General features: G+C 68.5%; 2 protein-coding genes across 4 annotated transcripts; both read right to left on the bottom strand.

The window, feature by feature from the left end:
* Nucleotides 1–1,187: 1,187 nt before the first annotated feature.
* BGN (biglycan) lies at nucleotides 1,188–12,866 on the bottom strand. 3 transcript variants are annotated; one of them, XM_012523982.4, is made up of 9 exons: nucleotides 12,726–12,836; nucleotides 7,440–7,510; nucleotides 5,467–5,718; nucleotides 5,152–5,264; nucleotides 4,498–4,711; nucleotides 3,803–3,913; nucleotides 3,515–3,608; nucleotides 3,285–3,423; nucleotides 1,188–2,195 (listed from the first exon to the last, which is right to left on the bottom strand). In XM_012523982.4, the coding sequence occupies exons 3-9, from the start codon at nucleotides 5,705–5,707 to the stop codon at nucleotides 1,998–2,000; spliced, it is 1,110 nt and encodes a 369-aa protein (XP_012379436.1). In that variant the 5' UTR covers nucleotides 5,708–5,718; nucleotides 7,440–7,510; nucleotides 12,726–12,836; the 3' UTR covers nucleotides 1,188–1,997. The 3 variants fall into 3 exon arrangements, with proteins under 3 accessions (XP_012379436.1, XP_004455256.2, XP_071069272.1); XM_004455199.5 differs by lacking the exon at nucleotides 7,440–7,510 and having other exon boundaries at nucleotides 12,726–12,866; XM_071213171.1 differs by lacking the exons at nucleotides 7,440–7,510; nucleotides 12,726–12,836 and adding an exon at nucleotides 7,253–7,271.
* A 5,705-nt stretch (nucleotides 12,867–18,571) lies between these two features.
* LOC111763346 (podocan-like) lies at nucleotides 18,572–26,336 on the bottom strand. The gene is made up of 13 exons (XM_058291167.1): nucleotides 26,279–26,336; nucleotides 25,760–25,849; nucleotides 25,200–25,388; nucleotides 24,788–24,875; nucleotides 24,295–24,464; nucleotides 23,312–23,614; nucleotides 22,818–23,219; nucleotides 22,502–22,617; nucleotides 22,101–22,233; nucleotides 21,666–21,823; nucleotides 21,161–21,300; nucleotides 19,258–19,584; nucleotides 18,572–18,902 (listed from the first exon to the last, which is right to left on the bottom strand). Exons 1-13 carry the CDS (start codon nucleotides 26,334–26,336, stop codon nucleotides 18,728–18,730), a joined length of 2,349 nt encoding a protein of 782 aa, XP_058147150.1. The 3' UTR covers nucleotides 18,572–18,727.

Consider the following 26,336-nt stretch of genomic DNA (forward strand, 5'->3'; position numbering starts at 1 on the left):
CGGGCGGCTCGCAGCCTCTGGTCTGGCTGCCAGTGCCATCCTGGTCCCCGGGCCCCCGGCCAGGGGACACAGGGGAGGGGGTTCTCCTCTGAGCCCCGTGACCCTCAACTTCCCACCACTGAGCCTCCGCCGCCCCCTGGAGCCGGTTCAGTGAAGGCTCACAAAGGGAATGCAAAGGGAGAAGGAAGGGAGCAGGGAAGGGAAGGGGGAGAGCCTGGGGGCTGGGTGGGAGCTACCCCCACAGAAGGGGCCCAAGAGGCCTGGCTGCCCCTCCTCCCGGGCAGCAAGGGGGCTTGACCACGGCCCTGACTCCTGGCCACCAGCCAGTGCCCTTGCCCCGCGCCTGCCCGGCGCAGGAGAGAGTGCCGGGCCGGGGAGCGCATACCCCAGAATAGCTATGAGGCCGCCGGTGACATTCTATCGCTGGGTGGCACCTCCCGCCCCCAAAAGGAGAGACCCGGGGACGCTGGGCACCCCTGTGCCAGGCCTAGCCCAGGGCGGCGTCACAGAGCCGGTCCATGGGTGGCGCCTCCGGGCCCCTTCCTCTGCCTGGCCCTGGAAGCCCTGGGTCCCGCTGCACAAGGCACTGTCCCCTCCTGCTGGGCGAAGGGACGAGGAGTCCCGCTGCAGCCTGCTGTTGCCACGGCCCTCAGGATTGGCCACCAAGGGGCCCTGGCTCTGGGGACAGCCCCTCCCCGTGGCCACGCTGCCCTTTCTGGGGACGGACCTGTGTCCCTGCACACAGCTTCCCTGGCCGGGCCTCGATCCTCTCCGGGGGCTGGTGCCAAATAGCTGCCACTCGGCCGGGCACTGCCGGCACGCAGCGTGGCCTACTGGGCACAGGCGGGTGCTCCCAGCACCCAGCCTGGCTTCAGGGAGGGCCCGGCCCCCTCTCTGGGTCCCGGGTACTGACTGCAGGAGGAACCCCGGCCTTGTTTTGAACCCCCAAACTCCATCAAGGTGGGCAGGCAGAGAACCCCTCCCTGGGTCTAGCACAGTGCTCCAAAGACAACAGGGGCTGGGCTGTAACCCAGAGGGGGTCAGGGGTCAGCGGGGGCGATGGAAGTGCCTAGAAGAGAGGGCCCCGGGCTCGCCTCGGAGCCCATGGCCAGCAGCAGGCAGCCCCCAGACCTCCCACCCAACAGCCTGGGGCCCACTGACCTCCCGGGAGCGGCGGCACACAAAGCCAGATTGCACAGTGTTTCTTTAATCGAAAGACAACTGTCGACCTTGGAAGCAGCCCGCCCGCACGCTGTGTGACACTTGCACCCCCACCACACCAGGGGCCTGAAATGGGGATGGCAGGTGAGGGGTGGTGGAGACCTGGCCATCCTCAGGGCAGAGGGCGCAGGCTGTGACACCCGGGGCAGGGGGACCCTGGTGGATCCTGGACTTCTCCCAGGGGCAGGGTGGGAAAGGGGTGGGGACACGGGGTACCCAGTGGGATCGGGGACCTGGCTGAGCCTGATGCTCCCCTTTCCCACCTACCTAGCAGAGTGTGCCACCCCCACCGCACCCCCCTGCCTCGGGCCAGCTGTGCCGGGGGCTGAGCCTCCACCTGCCACCCCTTGTTCCAGGAGGGTCTGGGTTGGGGTGAGGCCTGGGCAGGGCAGGCTGGGGCAGCAGCTGCCACCATGGGCAAGGCCATGGGGACTTCAGGGCTTTGGACAGTTGGGGCTCGAGGGCGAAGGGCGAGAGAGCTGTGGTGGGGGTCACCTCTGAGTGGCCACTGTGAATATGGGCAGCTCTGAAGCCGAGGGGGCGTGTGACCGGGTGGGGACCGGGCCATTCAGGGCAGCCGCTTGTGCCCGAGCCGCCACCCGCATCCCGGGGGGCAGGGAGAGGGTGTGACGGGCCAGCGAGTCGGGGTCGAGGATTGGGGCGGGGGGCTGGGGTGGGGGGCCACCGGGCCCGTGGAGCCACCTCCTCTCTCCGTCTCCCCTCCGTCTGCCGCGCTCCGCTCGGCGGAGACCCCGCCAACCCCCCGGCGGCTGCCTCTACTTCTTATAGTTGCCGAACTGGATGGCCAGGCGGTCGGTGACGCAGCGGAAGGTGGCCGGCTGCACCTCCCAGTAGGGCACCGGGTTGTTGAAGAGGCTGATGCCGTTGTAGTAGGCCCTCTTGACGCCGAAGCCCACGGGACAGAAGTCGTTGACGCCCACCTTGGTGATGTTGTTGGAGTGCAGGTAGACCACCTGGGGTGGAGGGGCAGGACCACGGCTTGCGCTCAGGGGGCCCGGCCGCCCGGGTCGCCGTCCCTGCGTCTGCGCCTTGGGCGGAACCCCCCTGGCCGCCTCATGCCCTGTGTGCCACCCTTGGAGGGCAGGCTGGGGCTGGTCCCGTGGGTGACAGGGGCCACCTGAGCTTCAGTGTGTATGCTGGGTGGATGTGGGGTCGGGAGCTGGGGTGGGGGGCTCAGGAGGGGGGGTTGGGCTAGGGTGGGGGTGGGGGTGGGCATGTTTGGTGGCGGGAGGCCGTGGGGAGCCTGCGTCGAGCCCGACAGGACGACTCGGTGGGTGAGACAGCACCCTGGGCTCAGTATGGGCTGCTGCTCCTCCCGGGGTTCCAGGCCTGCCCATGGGGCCCAAGCTCTCCCTCTAGAGTCCCGCGGACCGGAGAGAAACCAGAGCCTTCAGGGCGGCCTCCTCTTCCTCCCAGGCCTCGGGGCACTGGCCCTCTAGTAGCAGCCCCCAACTCCCTGAGTCTCCCAAGAGGGGGGCAGAGGGGACAAGGGAGGCACAGGAGGGCGGGTGAGGAGCGCAGAGGTGGCCCGGCGGGCGCTGGCGGCAGCAGCACCCTCTAGAGGCAGAGAGGGCCCGGACACTAGAGGGCGCCCTCAGCTCGTCGTGGGCCCCTCCACCACCTACACTGACCCCAGCTTGCAGGGCCCGGGTCTGGGGGCACCGCTGGCAGGATCAGGAAGAGTGGGTGAATTAGACCCCTGGGTTTCCTGGCCCGTCAGAATGGGGGCAGAAGAAGAGACTGGGGCTCGGAGCAGGACTTGGCAAGGTCAAGATCCCCCATGTAGCCAGAAGCCGAGGCAGGGAGGGAGGCAGCTGAGAGGGCCCTGAGAGCCCTCCCTGTCACCTGGATCCCTGCCTTGACGCTGGTCCCTGAGCACCCTGAGCCCTGCCACACTGCTTCGCCTTTGCCTCTGCCCCTCCCTCCCCCCGTGAACTTGAAGATCCCGGCTCAATCCAGCTCGCCCTTCACAGCCCCTCTCCCATGCTGCCCCTGCCCTTCCTGGTCCACTCAGGAGCCAGTGCCCCGCAGGGGGCCCTCACCTGGAGGAGCTTGAGGTCCGGCAGCCCGGTGGGCACCCTGGACAGCTTGTTGTTGTCCAAGTGCAGCTCCCGCAGGGTGGGCAGGAAGCTCAGGCTCCCGTTCTCGATCATGCGGATCTGGTTGTGGCCCAGGCCCAGCCTGCGGGGGTGGCACGGAAGGGGGGTTCAGAGGGCGGGGCGCGCAGGCCACGTGGCACTGGGGCCGTGCCGGCGCCTCCCCCCGGGCCCACCTGTACAGCTTGGAGTAGCGGAGCAGGTCCTCCAGCTCAATAGCCTGGATTTTGTTGTGGTCCAGGTGGAGTTCATTCAGGGTCTCGGGGAGGTCTGCCGGGAAAAGGGGGTGCGCAGAGTTGAAGGCAGCAGGGCCGTGGTGGGGGGGGGGCTGCCTGTTGGGGGAGGGGGAGGGAACGGAGGCCCCGGCTCTGCCCCTGCCAGCCAAGACGGCCTCAGACCCTGTGGCCCCCACTAACTGGCTTCCCCGGCGGTGAGGCTGGGTGCAAGCAAGGCTGCCCTCCTACCTTTGGGGATGCCCGTGAGCTTGGCCTCGGAGATGCGCAGGTAGTTGAGCTTCAGGCCGTTGAAGGCTCCAGGTTCAAAGCCACTGTTCTCCAGGGGGTTCCCGCCCATCTCTAGGAGAGAGACCACCTCAGCCCCGGAGCTGGGCAGCCGTCCTGCCTGTGCCCAGCTACGGGTTCCTGGCATTGGGCTTGCCAGCTGGTCCTGAAAGCAGCTTTGCTAATCTATCGGGCTAATGGCAAATGCTGAGCCGTTCGAGAGAACCAGACCCCCAGGGCCCTGCCCTTGACATCAGCCTGGGGTGGAAGGGGAGAGTAGACATCAAGCAGGGGCTCCCCAAAGCACATCCCTCCCTCTCCCTTTGACTGGCAGGTGATCTGCCACATCAGTGGGTGTGCCCGTGAAGTGAAGTCAACTTTTCTTTCGATTGTCTTTAAAAGACTTTCTCATGCCAGGCGTTGAAAGCTTTCCTCGGGGTTCCCTTTGCCTCGCTTTGGCGGCTCTTGGACGTGACTCAAAGTGAGGCTCAGAAAGGTTCTGGAAGCTCCTGCGGGCTCCCCCGTGCCCTGGCGTCGGGCAGCCGAGCAGCTGGGTGCTCGGCAGCCCTGGTTGGAAGGGCCCTCCTCCCCCTGGACTCCTCCCTGCTGCCCGCTAGGGTGGGCATGGCCACGGGGTGCGCTGGGGGGGGCACACTCACCAATGCAGTTCATGTGGTGGAGCCCACTGAACACGCCCTTGGGCACCTTGCGGATGCGGTTGTCGTGGATCCGCAGCTCCACCAGGGAGCTGGGCAGGTTGGGTGGGATCTCTACCAGGTGGTTCTTGGAGATGTAGAGCTTCTGCAGCTTGCGCAGGGGACTGAAGGCCTTCGCGTGGATCTTGGAGATCTTGTTGTTCACCAGAACCAGGGCCTGCGGCGGGCCGGGCGGCGTGAGGGGCTCCTCAGGGTGTGAGGTCCCACGCGGCACCCCCGCTGGCCCAGCCCGGGCCTTCTCCTCTCCCTTCTCCCCTGCGGCCAAGCTATTGTCGGGACCTCAGGGGTGGCGGCCCCACCCCTGGCCCTGCGAGATGGGTCCCAGCTCAGAGTGGGGAGCAGCAGAAAGATCTGGCTGAACCCCAGCTGGCACGCCGCTGCCGAAAGCACAGCCCACTGCAGCTCTGGGCCTCAGTTTCCCCACGTGTACCCCGGTGACGCTGAAATTTGTTCTTTCCGTGTCGTGGGGGAACTATTTTCTGTTGCACCGTGGGGCCTTCCCCCCGCCCCCCTGCTAAGCCTGGCTGGAGACTCCCCTCGGAAGGCCCCAGGGTTCTGATCCCCCCAGCGCAGGCCGCCGAGGCTGGGCGCACTTACGTAGAGGTGCTGGAGGCCCTTAAAGTCATCCTTGCGCAGCTCCGTGATGTCGTTGTTCTGCAGGTCCAGCAGCGTGGTGTCGGGCGACACCTCCTTGGGCACAGTTTTCAGACCTGGGGGTGGGCACCAACGTGAGTCCTGGCCCGAGCCCCCGCTGGGGCGTGAGGACGCCCACCCGGGGACCCCCCCCCCAGACTCCCCACTCGCTGGCCACCGCCAGACTGATGGACGGGCTCGCACGCTCCCATCGTGGCCCCCCCCTGCCCACGGCACGGACGTTCGGGCTCGGGGGGACCCCACCCCGACCGGACTGACCCAGGTCGGAGCACTGGACCACCCGCAGGTGGCAGTGGCAGCCAAAGGGACATATGTGGCTGTAGGTGGGCGTGAGGGAGTCTATGTCCGGGGCGCCCGACGTCGAGTCAGCACCCGAAGCCTCCTCGTCGTTCAGCAGGGCCAGCCCGTCGTCCAGAGTGAAGTCCCAGAAACCCTTCTGCTCAAAGGGCAGGGCCTGGCTCAAGGCCAGCAGCGACGCGACGAGCCACAGGGGCTGCATGGTGGACGTGCCTGGGGGCCGAAGGCCAGGCACCATCAGGATGGGCCCGCCGGCCCCGCGCCCGCCCTCCAGGGCTGCCCGTCCCCACCGGGCCTCATGCTCACGGGGACAGTGAGCCCCTGGGTGTGGGGGTACGGGACGCTGGCCGGAGGGCCCCTCCCCTCCCTGCCCCTCCCAGGGGGACCAGTTGCATTCAGCAAGGTGGGGGGCAGGCAGACAGCGAGGCCTGGGGGAAGCAGCCAGTGCAATAGGGGGAGACCCGCCCTCTTTGTCCCCCACGGGCTTTTAAACGCTCAGCTTTGAGGAGACTCCTGGGGGCGCCCGGGCCAACCCCTGCCCCGAGTTCCGGGTTCAGGTCGGGGCCGGTGCAGTGGAGCAGTGAGTTAGGCCCCCGCATGCCCCTTCCTTCTGGGCCTGGGGCCCCTATTCCAGCTGCACCCACACCTCGGAGGCCAAGGCAGGGCTGGAGAAGGAGAGGGCCTCCCTCAGAAGCTCGGGAGGAGGGGGACACAGCGCTCCACACCCCCCGCTCCCGGAGCCCCGGCCTTCTCCTCTGCACCCTGCCCTGGCCCCAGGCCTGACTGCAGAGCCCCCCTCTGAAGTGCCCCCGCCGTGTCTGGAGGTCCCGCAGGCGGAGCTGCCCTGCCCGGGCCTGCCCCCAGCCCCCAGATCTGCCAGCCTCCTCCGTCAGAGTCCCCCTCCCACCCGAGGAGGCCCAGCCCTGCCTCTGCCGTCGCCCCAGTCTTCACCGAGACCCTGGGAAACGCTCAGGATTTGGCTGAGCCTCCGTTTTTCCATCTTTGCAATGGGAGTGATCGGGCTTGCCTCCCAAACTTGGGTGCCTGCGGTGGCCCTCCCACGGGGCCGTATCAACCGCTGGAGCCAGTTTGGGGCTCCGGCCGGGGTGGATGTGCCCTCCTCAGCCGACCACTAGCTGTGAAGGGGCAAGGGGGTTCTGGGGCCATGAGGCCCTACCCGCTGCATTCCCACACCCAGTTGTCGTAGGGGCTGGGCTGCCACCAGGAGGCCAGGATCTTGCGGCCACCTCCACTGCCCACCAACCCCACGAGAAGGCTGGCATCCAGGCCCCATCTGCCCCCTCCTCCTTTCCTCTGGCACCTGGGGAGGCACCGGCCCCTACCAGTCCCCACAGCCAGAGCGCGCTTGTCGGGAGACAGGGTGTTTGGTGGTCCTGGAGCGCCCCCCTGGCTCTGCTACCCACAGGCCCCACCAGCTCTCCGGAGCCCTCCAGCAACAGGCTCAGAGAGGCTGCCCGCCCTGCCCGGGTCATGCAGGAAAGAGGGGGTCGCAGCTTAATCTCCCACTTGGCGCAGCAGCTTTAGTTCCAAGTCCCTCGTGGATGAAGGGTCTGGCTCTGTGCTGGCCACTGGGGCGACCGGAAGGCTCTGTGTTCGGGAAGCCTCGAGACTCCACCGATCACACCCCCAGGTCCTGCCAGCAGCCGGCTGGGTGCAGCAGGAGCCTGGGGAGCCCCCCAGAAGGCCTTGGCCCCCGAGGAGGCAGAAGGCCCCCCGGCTCGCCTACCTGGAAAGCCGGCCTCTTCTTGCCGAGAGGGGCCCTGGCCCAGGCGGCCGGACGCACGAGGGGTGGGAGGAGGAGTGGGAGAGAACAGGAAGGGGAGGGAGGCGGCGGGAGAGCAAGACGGAATGGGAGAGAGGGAGGAGACTGCTCCCCCCACCCGCCCGCCCCCCAGCCCTGCCAAAGACGCTACCTCACAGGGGGGAATGAGTCAGGGCTGGAACGCCCAGCACAGCCTTGGAAGGCTCTGGATTCCCAGTCGACCTGGACAGGTGGGGGTGGGGGGAGGGGGGTGGTGAGGCCCCAGGGAGGCCGAGGTCGACCGTCCGTGCAGCTCACCCACTCTTGACGCAGAGGCTCTGGGGAGCTGATTCTTGCCCCCACAAGCACCTCTGGGAAGGTGGGCGGCCTGTCAGCACGTCCCACCCCGTTCCACCTGGGGCAGGGCAGACAGGAAAGAGGAGGATGGAGGGTTCGAGAGGAAGTGCCTGGCCGGAGCAAGCCCGGGGGCCCCAAGGAGGCTGAAGTGGGTGCGGGAAGGGGGCGGCCCTCTCCCTCTGGTCCACGTCAGGCTCACTTGGAGCGGGGAGGGGGGACGGCAGGGGAGGGAGGCTGAGGCCGCCGGGACGGAGGCCGCGGGCAAAGGCTTGGCTGCCTTTCCCTGGCTCCTGGCCGGGCCCGAGCACTGGGCAGGCTGGCAGGGTGGCTAAGGCAGGAGTCACTGCCCAGCCCTCCTTTTCCCTCAGAGAACTGGCACGAGGCGCAGCGCAGAGAAGGGCCCCGAGGGGGGGGCGCTGCCAGCCGCCAACGCCGAAGAAGGCCGCCAGACACGGCCAGGGCGATGGAAGGAGACGTGAGGGGGGCCTCCGGTGGGTGCTGCGGGGATGGCCATGGCATCTAGCACGGCTCCTGTGCCCACTTTATGGAAGAGAACACTGAGGCCTGGAGAGAGGAGCCGACGCCCCCTGGGGCTCTCAGCATGGGCTGCAGGGCCCAGCTCTGCCCGGCCTCAGCCACATCCACTTCCGGGGCTTTCCTGCCCTCCCGAGCCTGGCTCTGCCTCGTCCCCACTGCCTCTCACGCACCTGCACACACACCGAGAGCCGCGAGTGCCTCCTGTCCCCACACTGGGGTCCCTGGGCCTCAGTTTCCTTCAACCGTGAGCCCCTCCTTCGGCCTCCCCAAGCATGCCCCCAAGTCTCCAGGGAGGGCCCGTGGCCCCAAAAGAAGGGGCTCTGAGCCCGCTGGATCCCAGCTCCTTCGCACAAAGGGCTGCGGCCGCCACGGCCGTGGGCGCGTGGGCAGGCGGCCGCAGGTGTGCGCCAGGGAGGAGGCCGGGCCGTCGGGAGCCTCTGGGCGCCAGCCCCACAGGGCCTGCCTTGTCTGCGCCTCTGAAAGCCAGCGCAGTCTTGCTCGTGGGATTTCTCCAGGTCACATCCAAACAAGACGTGCTGGCAGCACCCTAGAACACGGAGGGGCTGCGCCAGGCATTCAGGCCCGGCCAAGGGCGGCGGGAGCAGGCCTGCCAGGCCCTGGGAGCTCCAGTGCAGATGTGCGGCCCCCGGCTGCCAGGGCGGGCGCTGGCCCTGCAGCCTCGGCTCGGGGAGCCCGGCCCCAGTGAGCAGCCCGACCCACTGTCCGTCACCTCCCAGGCATGGGACAGGGACAGGGGCGCAGTTTCCTTACCTCGCCCCCCTCCCCAAGGCCATGAGAAGGATGTGACAGTATTCCCACTTAAGGCCCCAACTGAGGCTCAGAGTTTGCCCCAAACTGTTGCCCAAGGCCGCACAGTGGGGAAATGTTGAGAGCTGGGACATCACTGTCTATCTGTCCATCCACCTAGCTGTGGGTCTGGCCCACCCTCTGCTGTGGCAGACGGTGCCCCAGGCCCCAAAGTTGGAAGGGTCCCTGCTCTCTGGGCAGCTGGAGTGGGAATGGGGCAGGTGGGTGACCCTGCTGGCAAAGCAGGGCTCTTCTACTGGTGGTGGTGGGGTACCCCGTTCCCCTCGCTGGCCTCAAGAATTCTCTGGAAACACCCGCCGCTGCTCTCTGGCAGCCCCCCGTCCACAGGCCTCGCTGCCTGTGGGGCTGGATGCCCCCTCCTCGGGCCCATCGCCCCCAGGCCGGCCGGGTGGCCTCGGCGCCCGTCGGCAGGGCCGTCTCCCGGGCCGGTTCCTGAAGGCAGCCTGGAAATCCCATCATCCCGGCCAGCCAGGGAGATTCCTCCGTCAGGCAGCCAGACCCCACAGAGAGCCGCTCCCTGCCTGCTCCCAGGCAGGGGTGTCCCGCTGGGTCTCCGATCTCAGCCCTGTCTCCTTCGAGCCCCCACGGGGGGCCGCCTGGGCTCCCCCAGGGACCCGTCTCCTCCCTTCTGAGGCTGTGGGACGGCCATCAGTGCCAGACGAGTTAGTCCCAACTTGTCCCCTGTGGCTTCCCCTTCCTCCTGGGGCAGGACTGCCCTTTGCCCCTCTCCTTCAGGTCCCAAGTTCAAGACGGCTGCTGGTCTCGTCCTTGGCCATCTGACCGCCCCGGGACCACCCAGAGCCGGGAGCCTGGGAACGTTGCGTGACCTCTCGCAGCCCCTGGCCCCTCAGCCTCTGACTCAGACCCACGCTCTGCTGTATGCTGGAGTTTCAGCCCAAAGATGCCCCGGCCCTGAGAGAACTCCGGCAGAGGCTGCTGGGTGGGCCCCCAGCCCCCTGAACCTGAGAGATGAGTCACCGCTGGGAGGAGGAGGGCACGCGTAATGCGAGCCCCCCGGCGCCCTCATTGGGCCGGGGGCGTGTCGGGGACCCGGGTTCGCCAATGAGCCCGTGTGGGCAGCGTTTCTCAGGCCGTGATTGGCGCCGAGCAGGTGGGAAGCAAGAAGGGGTCTGTTTCGGATTATCTGGAAGAGCTGCAGCCGGCGGCGGGCTGGGGGCGAGCAGGCACCCTCCGCAGCCACCTCAGCGGCTGCCCCGACCTGGAACAATGACCGGGTGGGGAAGGAAGCCAAACGAAGGGGGGTGCAGGGGACCCCCAGGGGCCTGGAGTCGCAGAGGCGCTGAAGGATGCCGGGAGGGGCTGTGGGGGCCTGGCTGTGGGCTGCGGGGTGGGGGCAAGGCCTCCACCCCCAGGATCGCCACAAGCCGCCCATCTGGAGGGAGGGGCCAGACACAGACCCCGGGCCCCGGAAGGGACGGCTGAGCTGGCCCCGAACTCGCCCCGGGCAACACCGGGAAGCTGGTTCTAGAAGGCTGAGGAAGGGCCCGGCCAAGGCTGGGGGCCTCAGGCCCGGGGGCAGGATGGAGCAGACGCCCCCTCCCGGCCGCCGGCCCCCGGCCCCAGTGCAGGCCCCTCTGTGTGGCCCTCACTGGCTCCTCTAAGGTGGCAGGAGGGCTTCTGTGGGTGGCCAAGGGTGGACCCTGATCTCCCCCCCCCCGTCCAGGGACTGCACAGGAGAGGACAGGAGGCCCCGGCCGACCGGGTTGGAGGGGCATCGACCACCCAGGTCCCACAGGGCAACGGGTGGTCCGGAAGCTGGGTGGTCCCTGCTCGGGGCCTGCCATCACCCAGCAGGAGGTGTGGGGGGCTCAGTGTGAGGTGTGTGAGCAAAGATGGTGACCCGCCCCACCCACCCGTGGCCCAGCCCGGGGAGGCGCTCGGAGCCCTCAGGACGGGTGGGGGTGGGGCTGCCTGGGTGCCTGGGCTGAAGGTGGCCCCGGGGGGGCGCCCTCTCTCTCAGCTCACTCTGGGGAGTACTGCGTCCTCAGGGAGCAGAGGACGAGGATCGCCGGGGGCCTGGGTGGGGATGGGGTGAGTGGAGATGGGGGTCTGGGGAGCAGGGGAGAGAGGGGACAGGGGGCCAAGGAATCAGAAGGTGCTCTGAAGACTTGAAGCCGGTGCCAGAAAGGGCCACTCTGCGGCCTTGCTGGAGCGACAGCGGAGTGCTGCTGAGGGAAGGAAGTGGGTTCTCGCTTTTTCAACATCCCCTTCCTCCTATTCTCCCCACCCTCACGCCTCCTGGGGGTCCCCCCAGTCCAGAAACGCCACCTGCCCCGTGGCCCAGAGCGCTGTGCCTCGGGCTGCCCACGCCCTCTTCGGCGTCAGGGCCACCTGGGTCCTTGCCACTGGCAGGGGCTCTTGGCTGGGTGGCTGCCCCCATGGGTCCCGGGGGGCCAGGAGGTGGCCCTGCCCTCGGGAGCTCACGGTCCCTGGGCCTGTGCCTCTGTCCCATCTCGACCAGGGTGCCAATGGCCTGAGCAGCCGGGGGCGCCAGGAAGCACAGACTTGCCCGCCCGCGCCCCCCCCCCCAGACCTTCCAGCCCGCCTCGAGGAGTGACCAGGGCACAGAGGCAGGAGCCCATTCACGAGGCTCACCCCGCCTGCCTGCACCCGCCACCCTCCCCGGGCGGAGGGAGACCCCGGGCCTCCTGCTCCACGGGTCACAACCAACGTGGACGATCCTTACTCAGCAGTAGCTCATGCCCCCAGAGAGCAGCGAGGGGCCACTCCCATGCCCCGACTTTCAGGGCACTCGGCTGGCACACCCAGCTGGCTCTCTCACCCCCTTGTTGTGCCAGCTGTCTCAGTTCTCATCGTCGGCACTCAGGTGACTTTGGGGGCTCACTGGGTGCGGTGTGGGGGCCAAGAGCCAGGGTTTGACCAGCGGGAGCCTGACCGGCTGGGCCACCACGGGCAGGTACCTGCCCCTCTCGGGGCCTCAGTTCTCCCATCTGTACAATGGGCGGAGCAAGCGATGGACCCTGGCTTCACTGGGCCTCAGCCCCGGTGCACTCTCTCTCAGATTCCAGAAAAACCCAACCACCCCAGAAGTTGGTGAACCTCACCCATCACACAAGGCACCCATCCCGGGATGGTGGTCCCCCCACTGGGAAATGAGCCCGTGGCCTCGCCTCGGCCTGGGGCGCTTTGACTCTACCCGCCCCTCTCCAAAAGGCTTCTGGGGATGGAGCAGCTGCCCTGCAGACTCCCCTCACCCACGAGGAAGCAGAGGCCCGGCACTGGCCCAGGGGTGGGCCAGGGCTGTCTGGGAAGTCTGGGTGCTGCACCCATGCCGAGGGCTGGCCCTGGGCACTGGGGAGTGCTCCACAGTGCTGCGCTCGGGCACGGGCAGGCGCCCGGGGGTCCTTCCCGGCGGGCCGGGCACAAAGCTCCTGAGCGAGGTGTAAGGTGGGACTTGCAGCGAATGGAGGGGGCAGGTTGGTGGAGCTGGGGTGGCAGCCACCCCTCAGCCTCTGGGTGGTGGGGGGGGGCAAGGAGAAGGAGAGCGGGGCGGGAGAGGCGGAGGGACAGGGGACACAGCTGGGCTGAGCGGGATAAGGGAGAGCAGAGGCCACGGCGGGGCTAGGACCGAGGGTGGCAACGGAGGGGCACGGGCCGGGAGCCGGGAGCCCGCGCCGGGGGGGGGGGGGGGGGGGGGGGGCGGGCGATTCCAGGGGCAGCCTGGGCTGGGCGAGGGCTGGCACGGGGGCCCTACCTGGGCAAGGGGAGCGGCCAGGCGCGGGCCGGCTGCTCAGCGGGCTGGCGGGCTGTCTGAGCGCAGCTGCTGACTCCTGGGCAGTTCACGGCGAGAGGGAGACAGAGGCGGCTGGGAGGGAGGCTAAAGGCTGGGCGGGCGGCTGACAGGGAGGGGACGGCGGGGAGGGGGCGGGGAGGGAGGGGGGAGGGAGGGGGCTGGTGGCGCAGAGGGGGAGGGAGGGACGGAGGGCGAGGCAGCGGGAGGGAGGGGGCAGGCTGGCTGGCCCCCCTGGCAGCTTCAAAGGGAGCAATTTTCTTGTCGACGGCTGGGCTAGCTGCGCCCCCTCCCCCGTGCGCCCCCCGCCCCGCCCCCGCCCCCCCGCAGGCCGGGGACCCGGACACCCGCTTGCACTCGGAGCCTGGGCGTCCCTGGGCAGGCGCAGCCTGAGCGTGTCAAACTTTCCACTGTCTAGATGGGGAGACTGAGGCCCGCCGGCGGGCGAGAACTGGCTCGCTGGCACCTGGTCAAGCAGAGGAAGGAGAGAAGGGGGGGGAGGCGGCCCCGGGTGGTGAGTCCAGCACGTGGTCCTGGAATTCAGCTCTGACCCTGCCCAGAACCCATGGGGCCGCCTGGGGCTGAGCGAGGAGGCGGTTCTCCGAGATCGGGGTTGGGCAGGGGGCTGCTGGGGGCTTCTGGAAGGACTTAGTCTGGGCTCCCACCCCCACCCCCGGCCCTTCTCCCTCCCAAAGAGGGAAAGGTTCTGCGTTGTAATTCAGGGCAGGATCTAGCTGGGGGCTGGCGGGAGGGCTCTGTGGAATCTGGAGCATCTCCCTTGTGCGCCCGAGGCGACTGGGGCCCGAGGGGACGCTGGGTGTCTCGTGGCAGCAGAGGTCCCAGAGCGGCAGGGCCCAAGCCCTGCTGATGCTGGGAGAAGAAAGCGGGCGAGTCATCCGTCTTGCTCAATCGGCCTGCCTCTCCGGGAACGTGCTTCCTGGTGTGGGGGTCGGACCCGCAGGCCAGGACCTGTGTGGGTCCCGGCAGGGACTGACCCGGTCAGCCTGCTGACCATTCCAGAGCCATGTCCTGGTCACGAGGCACGAGGCAGCTGGGCTGATGGCAGCTTGGCCCCTTGCTGAGGGTCAAGGGGAATCTGGCTACCCCTGGCCCCAGAGCGCAGGCTTGTCCCCCGGCCATGAATGCTATCCCATTGTTCTCCGGGCCGTGGGCACCTCAAGACAGACTCTGCAGGCGAACGGATGTAGTCCAGTGGTTGAGCACCTGCTTCCCACATCCAAGGTCCCGGGTTCCGTCCCTGGGACCTCCTAAAAACAAACCAAAAGAGACTCCCGCGAGTGGAGGGCTGCCGCAAGAAAACTGGAGACCCAGAGAGGGCAGGCGAGGGGAGACCCGATGGGGCTCAAGTGAGACCCACAGAGGAAACCGGTGAGAAAGGACACCGGGACAGAATGAGCCAAGAGGGGCAGGGGGCAGGCCAGAGCGTGGCAGGGGCCCGTGGAGATGAGGGCGCTCGCTCCTGTTCTCGTGGGAGAGGTGGTGGGAAGTGGTTGGCATCAGGAGCCTGGAGATCCGCATTTCCTTTTAGACGAGGGGGATGTGTTTGTTTCGTGTGGTGTCCTTTTTATTGTGGCCACTTGCCAACCTATCTGGCCATAGCCAAGTGGTACCGTGAACTCCAGATTGCACTCACCAAGCTCCAGCCTTGCCAGCCTTCACCCAGCTTCGGGTGGAACCAAACGGGAGGAAGCGGAAGAGAAGGAGGGTCCAAAGCATGGACAAAAACCCGACACTCGGTGAAAGAAGTCTGTCCCAAGGGGCCACGTGTTACCTGACAGCGTTCGTTTGAAATGTCCAGGGCAGGGACATTTAGAAGAGAGGTTGGTGGCTACTATGGGCTGGAGGGTCAGTGGGGAGAGGGGTGACAGCTAAAAGGGATGGGTTTCTTTCTGAGATGACGAAGTCTTCTAAAATCGACTGTGGTGATGGTTGCACAACTCCGTGAACAGACGAAAAGCCATTGAGTTGTACCCTTTGAACGGGCGGACGGTATCCTATGCGAATTGTATCTCAATAAAGCAGTTACCCCCACGCCGGCCTCGAGCCCGCAGCCCACCCTCCCTGGGGCCGCGCTGTCTGGGGATTGGGAGGTGACTGTCACCCACTTGGGAGCCCCAGCGCTGGGGCGCTGCCGTTGGTTGCCTCCCCCCGGGCCGCGCGCAGTGCCAGGGCTCAGGGAGGCTTCCTGGAGGAGAGAGCTGTGTTGCAGACCAGCTGGGAAGAGGGACTTTGCCACGGGATGAAGCGTGCCTGGCCGGGGGCAGAGGCGGTCTCCGAGGGCACGTGGGGGTGGCGCTGTAGACCCCCCGCACAGAGAGCCCTCCTCTGCCTGGGACTTTTCCACACACCCGGGACTTAGCCCCGGGTCTCTGGCTCGCCTGGGGCTGTGGTTTGCAGTTGTGCAGGCTGCAATAAGCCCTAACTGCACGCCGGGCCACAGGCCTCCTGACTCATTCGGTCTGGCCCTCTAATTTGGGGGCCACTCCCAGCCAGCCGGGCAGCACCTCGGACCCTGGGCCCCCCTCGGCCTTGACCACACCCCCCCCAAGGCCTCGGCTAGCTGTGGCTGAAGGGGGGCTGGAGGGCAAGGCGGGCAGGCAGGGGCTGACACGCAACTGCGGCAGTTGCCGACGGCCCTCTCCCAGCGTGCCCTCGAGGACACCGCCGGACAGGCCACCAAGGGACACCCACGGGCACCTCTGCAGCAGGCCCTTCTCCTGCCGGTCAAGGCAGGACTTCGGCCCTCTGGACTGGAGAGGGAGCCTGGCCCCTCAGCTGTGTGGTGAAGGCCAGGCCACCAGGCAAGCCTCCTGCCCCCCCCACCCGGGCCCCCAGGCCTCAAGGCTGGCTCCCTCCTCTGAGCGGCCACCGGCCCTCACCCCACTCCTGGCAGGACCCCCTCTTGGGTCCTCTGGGTAGGGACCGGAAGGTAGGGGGGAGCCGAGGTGTGTCCTGCTCAGTGACTGGGGAGAGGGCAGGGGAAGGGAGGGCGAAGGAGGAAATGGAGGCCCAGAGCAGGGCAGGGGTGGGTTGTTGAACCCAGAGAGCGAGGGAAAGGGGCGGCCACTGCCCGGACTCAAGCGTCCCGAAGCCAATGCCCCCAAGTTCACCCACGAAGAGCACCCAGGCCGGCAGGATGTAACTGGGGCCCAAGGAGGGGCCCCTGGGGGTGTAGCAGGGGCGGGACGCTCGTGAACCAGGCTCGCGCTGGCATGGCCCAGAGGTGGCCGGGCTGGGCTGTGGTGGGCTGAGCGCCACCATCTGCAAGCCGCCCCATGCTGACAGCTGAGGCGTGGCTGCCGGGAGCGGGCCCTCTCTGGGCCAGGAGCTTTTTTTGACCTTCCTCAGAGGACATAATCACACAGCGGCTCTCTGCCCTGGGCCGCCGGGGCTGCCTCGCCCCACCGGGCTGTAATTTCAGGGCCCGAGGTGGCCCCGCTGGAGGCCGGGCCCAGGCTAGCTATCTTTAGAGACGCCTGGTCAGGGCCGACTCCAGACGAGGGAAGGTGGGCAGGAGGCTGCCGTGGGACCTGGGGGCCAGCCAGACTCAGGTGTGGGGCCTGGGGACCGGACACCCCTGTGTTCCCTCTAGCAACTGCCATCCAGGGCCCGAAGTGGGCAGCTTCCAGAAGTATCTGGAGACCAATGGACAGGGCCTGGCGGCTGGGCAGGCGAGGGAAGGAGTAGGCATCCAAAGACACCGGGGCTCCCAGTAGGGCCACCCAGCCAGCCTGAGCATGGCACCCCCCACCCCTGTCCTCACAAGTCCCTCCATCTCCACCCAGGACTCCCCTACCCCTGTCATCACGCCATCACGTTGTCTCCTCGGGTGCTCCTCGTTTCTGGGACACCGCTGCTGCACCCCCAAGCTGAGCCCAGGACAGGCCTGCCCGTGGGTGGAGAAGGGGCAGGGCAGGTGCCGGCCAGGCTCAGGTCTCTAGGTGCCCGATGCATGTCACCTGCCCCCTCGGCCGGGCCCTTGTGGCGAGGGGCTTGCCATGCTGCAGAGGCCATTCTTGCCCAGAGGACACCGGGAGCAAATGTCTCCACCGAAGGTGCCTGGTGGGCATCCCTTGTGGGGTCACCAGGCAGCGGGCTGGCCCTGTGGACTCAAGCCCTAATCCTTGCAACTGTGGGGGCTCCCCAGCCCCAAGCTCTCTGCCCCCTTCACTGGACTGCCCCGTGCCAGGACTGGTCCACGGGGTGGCCCCCTTCCCAGACGCCAGAGTGCCCCACGAACTGGGCTGCCCATGCTTCTCTCCAGGTGTGGCTCCCAGGGGCCTCCTCAGAAACTTCCCAGATGCTAACGCCCGCCTCTGAGTCTGCTTCCAGGGAGCCAGACCTCAGACACCCACTCAGGGCTCTGCCCAGGCCCAGGCCCGGGATGGAAGGACTGGTCCCCCCCCCCCCCCCCCCCCCCCCGAGTCTGGGCTCGGCCAGCTCGCCTCCTCCTCTGGGAGCCCCCAGGCCAAGCTGCCTCTTGTCTGAACCCCCAGGCCTCCTCCAGGCCCACGTGGGCCCCTCTCGGCTCATCGGCTCTGTGCCAGGAACAGCTCCCACTTCCGGTGCCCCCCTGGCTCGCGAAGTTGAAGGCCGTGAGGAGGGCGGGGGGTGGTGGGAGCAGGAAGGGCAGGGGCCGGGGTGGCAGGCATGGTGGAGGGGCCGTGAGAGCCGGGAAGGCGGCCCGGCCCGCCCCACCGAGGCCAGAGCCTCAAGGGCTATTGACCTCTGACCCCACCCAAACAGGAAGTGCCATATCTGCAGGCCGGCCCCAGGAGGAGAAGGAATGCAGGGATGAGTCCAAAGCAAACACTCGGCCAGCTTCCCAGGCCTCTCCCCACCCCCTGCCCAGTGTCTGAGCCTCTCTCTCGGCCGAGAACAGGGCATCCGCGTCCCCTTCCTCCTCAGCTGCGCCCACAGCCAGCCGGCGTCGCGCTATGGCTGCTGGGGCTGGGCCCTCCCCCGCAGCCCCACTCCGGCTCCCAGCTTCCCCCAGGCCCAGCCCCCCATCCCCCCACAACCATTCCCCCCACCCCAGACCACCGTGAGCGTCCCCCAGAGCAGCGCTGGGCCCGTGGGCCTCCCTGTTCCCGGAGGCTCCCCCTCACACAGGCCGCGCAGCTACCCCAGTGGCCTGCGCCGACACCTCAGGCCCCACGTTCCCCCCAGCGTGGCACAGCCGGCCTGGCCCGTCCTCAGGGGTGGACACCGCTGAGCTGGCACTTTCTGGGGTGGGCAGTAGGGGTGAGCAGTGGCTCCAGCCAGGGGTCCACCTCCTCTCCACAGAACTCCGGGCCGGGCCTGGGCTCCCCACCTGCCCAGTGTGCTGTGAGCTGGGGTAAGGGTTGTGCCTGCCCCCCAGAGCTGTGGGGGGCCCAGCTGAGGGAGCAGGGGTGGTGCTGAGGGGACTCGGTTTCCAGGTACCAGGATGAGGGCCCTGGCCCCCGGAGGGGAAGGTGGATGGCCACCATGGCTGTGCATCACCAGGCCCTGGGTGCTGTGTGGGTGGCCCTCCAGGGGCCTCCACATCCAGGGCCTCCACATCCCAACAGATGAGCCCCCCCCCTTGCGGAGCCACGCCCCTACTGGGGCAGCTTTCCGGACAAGAGGGCAGCTTTCATTCAGAGTCCGGTACAGATGGCCCGAGCTGCACGGGGACTCCCGGACCCCCGGTGAGCGGGCTGGGGCAGGCCCTCAGAGCAGCTGCCGGAACCGGGCCGAGGGCTCGGGAGCGTCAGCAGTGGAGAGGTGGGAGGGAGCCAGGCCCGCGGGGGCCGGAGCCTTCCGAGCAGATGCCTTTTATTACAGTCCGGTGCAGGTGGAGTCACTGCCAAGTGCAGGGGCCTCGGTGTGCTGCGGGAAAGCAGCGGGCAAGATGAAATGGGGCTTGGCCTGGGCCCCCACCCATGCCCTGAGCGGGGCCCGGGCCTGGGGGTGGGCTGGGGCTAGGCGGCCTCTCCCTGCTGGGGCTGGAGGACCACGCTGTGGTAGGCCCGGATGCAGGAGAAGGCGGAGGGCGGGACGCGGCGCCGGTCAATGAGGTTGTTCTCCAGGTGCGTGGAGACGAGGTTCGAGTCCTGGGCCACGCGCGTGTCGCAGATGGAATTCAAGGGCACGTGTCTGCGAAGAGCGGGCGCAGCAAAAGAGAGGAGAGAGAGGGTAAGACCGGGGTGCAGACCAGAACCGGGGTGCAGGGGAGGTGGCGCCCGCTGTGCCGGCACCCTGGCTGGCACCCTGAGGCTCAGCGCCAGGCGCCCCAGGCCTCCTTGCTCTGGGCTTCCCCCTTCCCTCCTTCTTGCTCCCCCTGCCCAGACCCTGCTAGCACCACCTCTCCTGGCAGCCCCTATGGACAGGGGGATGGACAGATGGGGGACATGGGTGCGCCTGCATGGATGGATGGGGGACGGAGGGATGGGGGCCAAGGGAACAGAGCCCTGTCCCCGGCTGCCCCGCCCCGGACCCCAGCAGGCCCCACCTGATCTTGTTGTGACTCAGGCGCAGCACCTGCAGCCCCTTGAGGCCCAGCAGGCCGCGCGGCACGGCCTGCAGCTGGTTGTTGTCGAGCAGGAGCTCGGCCAGGGAGCCGCGCAGGCCCAGGAAGGACACGCCGTGGATGCCGTCGTCGCGCAGGCGGTTGTGGGACAGCTGCAGGAACTCCAGGCCGGGCTTCATGTGCGCGAACACGTAGCCGGGGATGCGCTCGATGTGGTTGTGGTGCAGGGCCAGGCGCCTGAGGCCCCGCGGCAGGAAGGAGGGCACGTGCACCAGGCGGTTGTGGGACAGGTCCAGGGTCTCCAGTTTCCTGGGGGCGGGGGACGCAGGCACAGAGGGACGACGTGGCCCCGGGGGCCACCCTAAAGGCTCAAGGGCTGGGACCATGATGCGCCGAAACCAAGCTCAAGGGCGGGGGGCACTCCCCAGCTTCACCCCTCACCCAGCCGGGGCCGTCCCTGCCCGCCCCCACGCCCTCCTCTTGGGTCCCTCCTGCTCTGCTCTCTCCCTGCCTCGTCCAGCCCCATAATCAGATTTGCAGCCAAGAGCCGGCGCGGAAGGGGGAAACAAGGGGTCTCGGAGCCTGCAGCAGTGCCTTGAGCCGGGTGGCCGAGCAGAGCCCACGCTGGTGGGAGGCTGGGGGCAAAGCCCGGGTCGCCACCTCTTGCTGACACCACCGCGAGCCCAGGTGGCGCCCTGAAGACCAGGAGAAGGGCCCGGGGGTGGGCGCTGACCCCAGCAAGCAGCCGCGTCCTGGTCCCGGCAAGTCCGGAGGTGGCTCTGGAATGCCGCCGCCGCCGCCCCCAGCAGGGCCAGCGACTGCTCTCCTGGCCTGTCCCCGGCTCTCGGGGGCGGGCTTGGCCCCTCGGGCTCCGGGGCCGCCAGGACCTGTGGCGCCAGCAGCCCCCTCCCCTTCCAGCAGCCAGAGGAAAGCTGGGCGGCGCCCGGGCCGGGAGGGGCGGGGGCTTGACTGGCCGCCAGCCCCCTGCCCAGGCCCCGCGGCGGCGGGCGGAGCAGCGCCGGGCCGCCCCTCCCGAGCGCCTGTCTGCTTTCCTTTGCCCCCTTGGCAAGACAGGGAGAGGAAAAAGAATGATTAAACCCAAACGGCCCTGGTAACTTTTTCCTGGAACCCGAGGCTACAGGGCGGGAGGCTCTGCTCCCCAGGAATGGCAGGGTGGGCTGCCTGCCCCCCCTTGCCCCCCACCCCACCCCTGGTGGCCGTCAGACCTGGAGATCCGACCTTCTCAGCATCTCCCCGGACCACCCCCCTGTTCCCGGGCCCCGACCCCTTAGCCCGACTTCCATGGTCCAGCGGCATCTGGTCACCAGGAGAGGGGTTCGTGAGGGCCCGGTCTCCTCCTGGGCTCCTGCTGGGTGCCGGCACCCCGCCCAGCTGGCCAAACCAGACCGTGGGAAGCCAGCTGGTCCTGGACCCTTCTCTTTCCCACGCTCCCCCATCCCGCCATCCCCCAGTCCCGCTGACTGGCAGCTCCCGGCTGAACCCAGCATCTGGCCAGCTCTTGGTGCCGCCGCCGCCTCCCCGTCCAGGCCCCTGCCGTCTCCCAGGTGAGCTCCCTGGGTGCCGGCAGGGCAGACCTAGGCGTGGGTGTGCAGGCGGGGGTGGCCCTGGGGCCTCTGGGATTCTGCTGGGCAGGAGGGACAGAGAGGAAGCCCTGCAAGTTGAAGGGCGGGTGCTGGCGGAGGGCGCCGGCTGCCCATGACTGGCCTCTGGGCCCAGGCCCTGCGCCACCCCCAGCCCTCTCCAGGAGCACGTGGTGCTCCCCGCTGACCCTCTGGGCTCCCGTGTCTGGGCCTCTGTGTCTGTCTGGGTACAGCACCCTTCCTCATGGCTCAGGGCCCGGGGTGGGGGGAGGCACCCCACTCACGGGAGGTCGATCCAAGCACGGGGTGCCAGCCGGTCCTCCTGGAGCCGGTTATTGCTGAGCACAAGCACGCTGAGGCTGTGGCTGCGGCTCAGCACGCCCTCCGTCACCTCCTCGATGTGGTTGGTGGCCAGGTGCAGCTCCTGGGGACAGCCCCCCACCCAGCTGCTTGGTGGCTGGACCAACCCCTACCCGGTCCAGGGGACTGGGCCATCCCAGCCTTGGCCCCTCTCAGGACCATCACCACCTTGCAAAGCATCCTGGGGGCACATGCCAGCCCTTCCTCGGTGCCCCAGAGAGCACCACCAAGAGGGGCAGGACTTCGAGATCTGGCGGCCCTCGAGGGCACCTGGGCTGCACCCAGGGGCCTCCCAGGTGTCCAGGACAGTCCCAGAGGGCCAGCTCTGGGCTGCTGCCAGGTGTGGGCAGGCCGAGGAGAGGCTGTGCGGGCTGGGGGCTTGAGCTGCTCGGTCTGTCCTGCCTCCCCCACCTTGGGGCTCAGGCTCACCTGCAGGGAGGCTGGCAGGCCAGGTGGGATGGCCCGCAGTCGGTTCCGGTCCAGCCTCAGATAGAGCAGACTGTGGAGCGGCTGGAAGGCCAGGGGGGAGATGTTCCCGTCATGCAGCTGGTTCCCCTCCACCTCCAGTGTCAGCAGCTGGCTGAGCCCTGCAGGGTGGGCGGGAGGGCAGACCTGGTGAACCCTCCGCCATGCCCGGCCCACAGGGGTCTGAGAAGTACCCACGTGGCCCTGGGCTGCCTGGAAGCCTTGGCAGCCCCCTGGGAGCTTCTCGCCTTAACTCCAGAGCCCCCAGGCTGCTCCGGAAGCCAGGGCCAGTGTGCCCACCGCACCTTCCCACAGGGGAACCCTTCCCTGGCCCCACACCTACCAAGGCCCTGCCCCGGCCCCTCCCCTCCCACCCCTGCCCCCTGCACTGGCCCACACCCCGGAAGCTGCTGCGCTGCAGGCCCTGCAAGAGGTTGTCATTGAACTTGAGCTCCTGCAGGGAGGCTGGCAGGGCCGGGATGGTGGACAGTGAGTTCCCGTCCAGGTTCAGCCGCTTCAGCCGGCTCAGGTTCTGGGGGGAGGGGAGGAGAGCAGGAGTGGGGGGTGGGATGCTGCCGGCCTGGGCCCTCCTGGATCTGTGCCCTCCCGAAGGGGCACCCTATTTGCCCTGAGGGTCCATGGCGCTCAGCACCCTCCCAGCAATGGGCCTTTCCTCCCTCATCACCAAAGCTTGCCACCCTGGGCGTCATTCCCACTGTCCCCTCCAGGTCTCAACCCACAGCAGCGCCACACTCGGGCCACCTCCGCCCCCCTCCCAACCCCAGGCCCCCGGAAGAGACCTTGAAGGCGTGGGGGTGCAGGCCTCGGGCATCCAGTTTGTTCTTGCTCAGGTCCAGCCACTCCAGGTTGGGCAGCCCCAGGAACGCGTGTGCCGGGATGGTGGCGATTTCGTTCTCTGCACACACAGGGCAGCCATAGTCCCCGGCCCCTGCCCCTCCCACAGGCCCCAGGCGGGCGGCGGTGGGCAGGCGTGGCCCTGCCATCAGCTCAGTGTCCGTCCCCGAGCGCGCCCAGAGGACGGGGTGTCCCCAGCGCACGAGGGCAGCCTGAGTCGCGGCGGGCCAGCGGGGAAGCTGGGCGAGAGGGGCCACCCACCGGCCAGGTAGAGCGTGGTCAGGCCAGGGTCCCTGAGGACAGGGATGTGCTCCATCTGGACGTTGGCGCAGGCAATGGCCGTCTGGGCCAGGAGGCACGAGGCCGGCAGGGAGGGCATGGCCGGCTCCACAGCGCCCGGGCCTGTGGGTCCCTGCCCTCTCCCGGGCCTTTTCCGCCCGTGGTCTGTGGCCACCGGGGTGCTGCTGCCACCTGGGCCAGGTTGGTGGGAGGCTCCTGGAGGACAAGAGGCGCGGGCTGGCCTGCTCACAGATCCAGGGCCTGGAGCTTGCTGGCCCAGGCACCAAGGGCAAAGGCCAGCACAGGGGCCCCTGAAGCCGGGGAGGGGGCGCTCAGGGTAGGCTTTCCACCTGTGCCGCCCTGGCCGGGGCAGCTTGACAAGGCCTGACAGGTCGACGGTGGTGTGAGTGGCCAGGGCCGGCTAAAGCCCCAGCAGGCCCCATCTGGGGGTCCGCCTGTCCCCCACCAGGCCTCACCTTTGGGAGGCCTCCGGGCCCTCAGGCCCCTTCTCCCGGCACCTCGGCCCCCTGCTGTCCTGTCCTGGCCCTTTTCTGTGGGCACCGCACTGTCCCGGGCCTTCGTGGCCCTGCTGGCCTGCGAGGGCCTGAGCTTCCGGGCGTGGGGCGGCCCCTGCTCCCGCTCCCAGGCTGCTGGGGGCAGCTCCTTTCCCTGGGCAGGCACCGGCCTGGTGGGCAGCTTCCAGCTGGGGGCTCGCTCCTTGGAGTTAGGCCAGGCCTGGGGCCCGTCCATCCCGTTCCCAGGGATGGATCGTGCCTGACCTGTGAAAAGAGCCAGTGTGGACTCGGGGGGCTGGGACCCCTTCGTCCCCAGATGGGGGAGTCAGCCGCAGGCTGGCCTGCCTCCCTCCCTCCTCCCTTCCCAGCCTTCCTTTCCACCTTTCTCTTCCCTCTTCCGGAGCTTCTGTCACAGAGCCCTGACATCACCAAGGGTCTGGGACCCCTCCGCAGGGTGTTGCCAGCAGGTGTGGGCCCGGGGGCCGCCTGGGCCCTGCCTCTCGGAACCCAGGCTGCTCTTTACCCCCAGCAGGGCTCTCCCCCGGCCCCTCGTGACAAGGCACACCCAAGGCCACTCAGGTCCTCGGTGCCACCTGGCGCACTTTGCTTTCTGAGGTGGACGCCCCAGGGCCTGCTTGGGGTGGGGTGGGGGTGGGGCTCAGTCAGCAAGAAGGCGCGGCGGGGGGCAAGCCCTAGCCCCCCAGGCGCCCCTGAACCCGTGTTGACGCAGGGCCTGCTGGGCCCTTCACCCTGACTGGATGAGTGGTCCTTCTCCACCAGATGCCAGGCCCTAAGCCCAGAGGGTCCCCGTTTTCTCCCCCCAGGACCCTTCCACCCCTCCCCCACCAGCTCTGAGCCACCCTTCCAGGGTCTGCCACCCCCCCCTCCAGGGAGGGCTCTCTGAGGGTCCGGGCCCCTCCTAAGCACCTGGGGGTGCTACTCACCATCGGGGGCCCTGGACAGGCTGGACGGCGACGGCGTGGGCAGGCCCGCGGGGGGTGGTGGGGCCGCGGGCCCTCTCGGGCCCCCAGAGGAGCAGCCTACCCACAGAGCCAGCACGGGGAGCAGCGCCAGCCTCATGGCCACCGCGTGCAGGCTGCGGGTGCCGCCTGGGCTGCCCGGGGGGACGAATCGGGAGAGGCGGGAGCCGTCGCGGCAGCAGGGAACAGGAGCCCCGGACACGCAGGCCGATGGCAGGAGAGCGCACCGATAGGCCCGCTCCGGAGCTCCTGGCCCCGCTGCCCTGCCCGGTCCCCTCCCCACCCCCGGAAGCCCCCTCCACTCCCCGCCAAATAAACACCTCCCCAGGCCTTGCCCCCAACTTCCCCTGCTCCCACCTGAGGAGAAAGGGTGATTCGGTTTGGGACCTGGCCGCAGCCCAGGGGCCCCCATGAATGAGGCTTCTGTCCCCACACACAGAAGGCCTGTGAGTCCCACCTCAGGGCCAGCCGCCCACCCAGGGCTGCCAGGGGCCGACTGCCGCGGCTGGGGAAGGAGAGGGCTGGGCATGCAGGTAGCGGGCCTCCTGGGTCCCCGGGAGAGGGGACAGGTGCCAGGACCACCGCGAGTGATGGGCGGTCCCAGAATGCCCCCGTGCAACTTGCCCAGCCCCGTGGGCTTCTGCCCATGCGTGCCTGTCCCGAAACCTCTGCTGCCTGAGGACACAGAGCCCCTGGGCAGTGAGGGCCTGCCTCGGAGGGGCCGGGTACCCGGCTCTGTTCCGGAATCTTCTACCAGCCCTCTGCCCACTTTGGGGCAACTCTAGGCCTCCACTTCCTCTTCTGTGACATGAAGTGCCTGAGTCCCAGGCAGGTCCTCTGTCATCAGGCGCTCTTGAGGGGCCCCTCACCTGCCTTTCGGTCAAAGGGGTGCACGAGGTCCTGGTCGGGGTGAGGTGGAAGGCAGATGGGCCCTACAGAAGGGGCTGCCGGGTGAGGGCAGTGGAGCAAGAGGCGAGGACCACGGGGTGTCGGCCAGCCCCCGAGGGCCACCGGCGGGTCCCACCAGGGTCTGTGCAGCCCCAGCCCCAGAGCCTGTTCTGGAAGGCGGATGAGGGCAGACAGGCAGGGGGAGGGGGGTGCTGGCAAAGAGGCCCTGAGCTCACCACAGGGCTCCTCCAGGCCAGGGCTGAGGAAGCTTTTCCTCCAGCTCTGTCCAGCTTCGGCTTGCGTTTGGAAGAAATCTTTGAAAATGAGTTAATTGTGGGCAAGGCTTGGGGGGAGGGGCGAAGGGGAAGTGAGGGGAAGGAGAAGGGGCCCGGAAGGATTTTCCCATCAGCACCTTGGAGGGCTGGTGGAGCAGGTCAGGGCGGGGAGGCCTTCCCAGATCGAGGTTCTGCAATGCGAGGTGGAGGGGGGCTGTCGGGGAACCCTTGCGTGGGGCCAGGAGACCTTCGATTCACCCCTCAACGTTTGCCCACCACCGGTGGGCTCCCGTCCTCCTCGGGAGCCAGGGACAGGCCGTCCTTTACCTCTGCGCCCTGAGGGGCTGCTGCCGGAGCTGGGGTGGAGGGCGCTGGGGTCCCCAGGGGCCAGAGGGCAGCCAAGGGGGTGGCACTGAGACCCACCGAGCTTTGCGCTGGGATCCATGTGACGGAGGAGGAGGGGGGGGCGGGGCTCGCCCCAAGTCACAGAGCCCGGGCCTCCTGCCTCCGGGTCCCGGGTCTTCGCCTGGCATCGCCCGGGCTGGGGCAGCACCCTGCCTGGGATATGGCCTGCGGCGGGAGCCCCAGGCCCCAGGTCTGACCCTGCCCCGCCTGGGGATGGACTCTGGAATCCTGGCCCCCAACCCATTTCCCCTCTCCGCCGCTGCTCCCCAGGCGCTGACTAACATCCTGCCATCTGGTTCCCATTAGCAGGGCTGGGGGGGGCAGCAGCTCCCAGGTTCCTCAGCCTCAAGGAGGAGGGCCAGACCCCCGCTCCTACCCACCTAGGCGGGAAGGGCTGAGGCCCGGGGCCTGCCGGCTCCCGGCTCGGGGCAGCGTCAT

This window comes from Dasypus novemcinctus, chromosome X, assembly GCF_030445035.2.
Source record: "Dasypus novemcinctus isolate mDasNov1 chromosome X, mDasNov1.1.hap2, whole genome shotgun sequence".
NCBI classification, from domain to species: Eukaryota; Metazoa; Chordata; class Mammalia; order Cingulata; family Dasypodidae; genus Dasypus; species Dasypus novemcinctus.

Bases quoted from the DNA above. Each gene is read 5' to 3' on its own strand.
- BGN (XM_004455199.5), bottom strand. From the start codon at position 5,707: ATGCAGCCCCTGTGGCTCGTCGCGTCGCTGCTGGCCTTGAGCCAGGCC. The intron at 3,609-3,802 runs GTAGGAGGGCAG...TTTTCCCGGCAG, and splicing joins GCTCACGGGCATCCCCAAAG to ACCTCCCCGAGACCCTGAAT. The intron at 2,196-3,284 runs GTGAGGGCCCCC...CCTCCACCCCAG, and splicing joins CGGACCTCAAGCTCCTCCAG to GTGGTCTACCTGCACTCCAA.
- LOC111763346 (XM_058291167.1), bottom strand. From the start codon at position 26,336: ATGACGCTGCCCCGAGCCGGGAGCCGGCAGGCCCCGGGCCTCAGCCCT. The intron at 25,850-26,278 runs GTGGGTAGGAGC...CCTCCACCCCAG, and splicing joins CCTCAGCCCTTCCCGCCTAG to CTCCGGCAGCAGCCCCTCAG. The intron at 23,220-23,311 runs GTGAGGCCTGGT...TCGACCTGTCAG, and splicing joins GGCCCGGAGGCCTCCCAAAG to GCCTTGTCAAGCTGCCCCGG.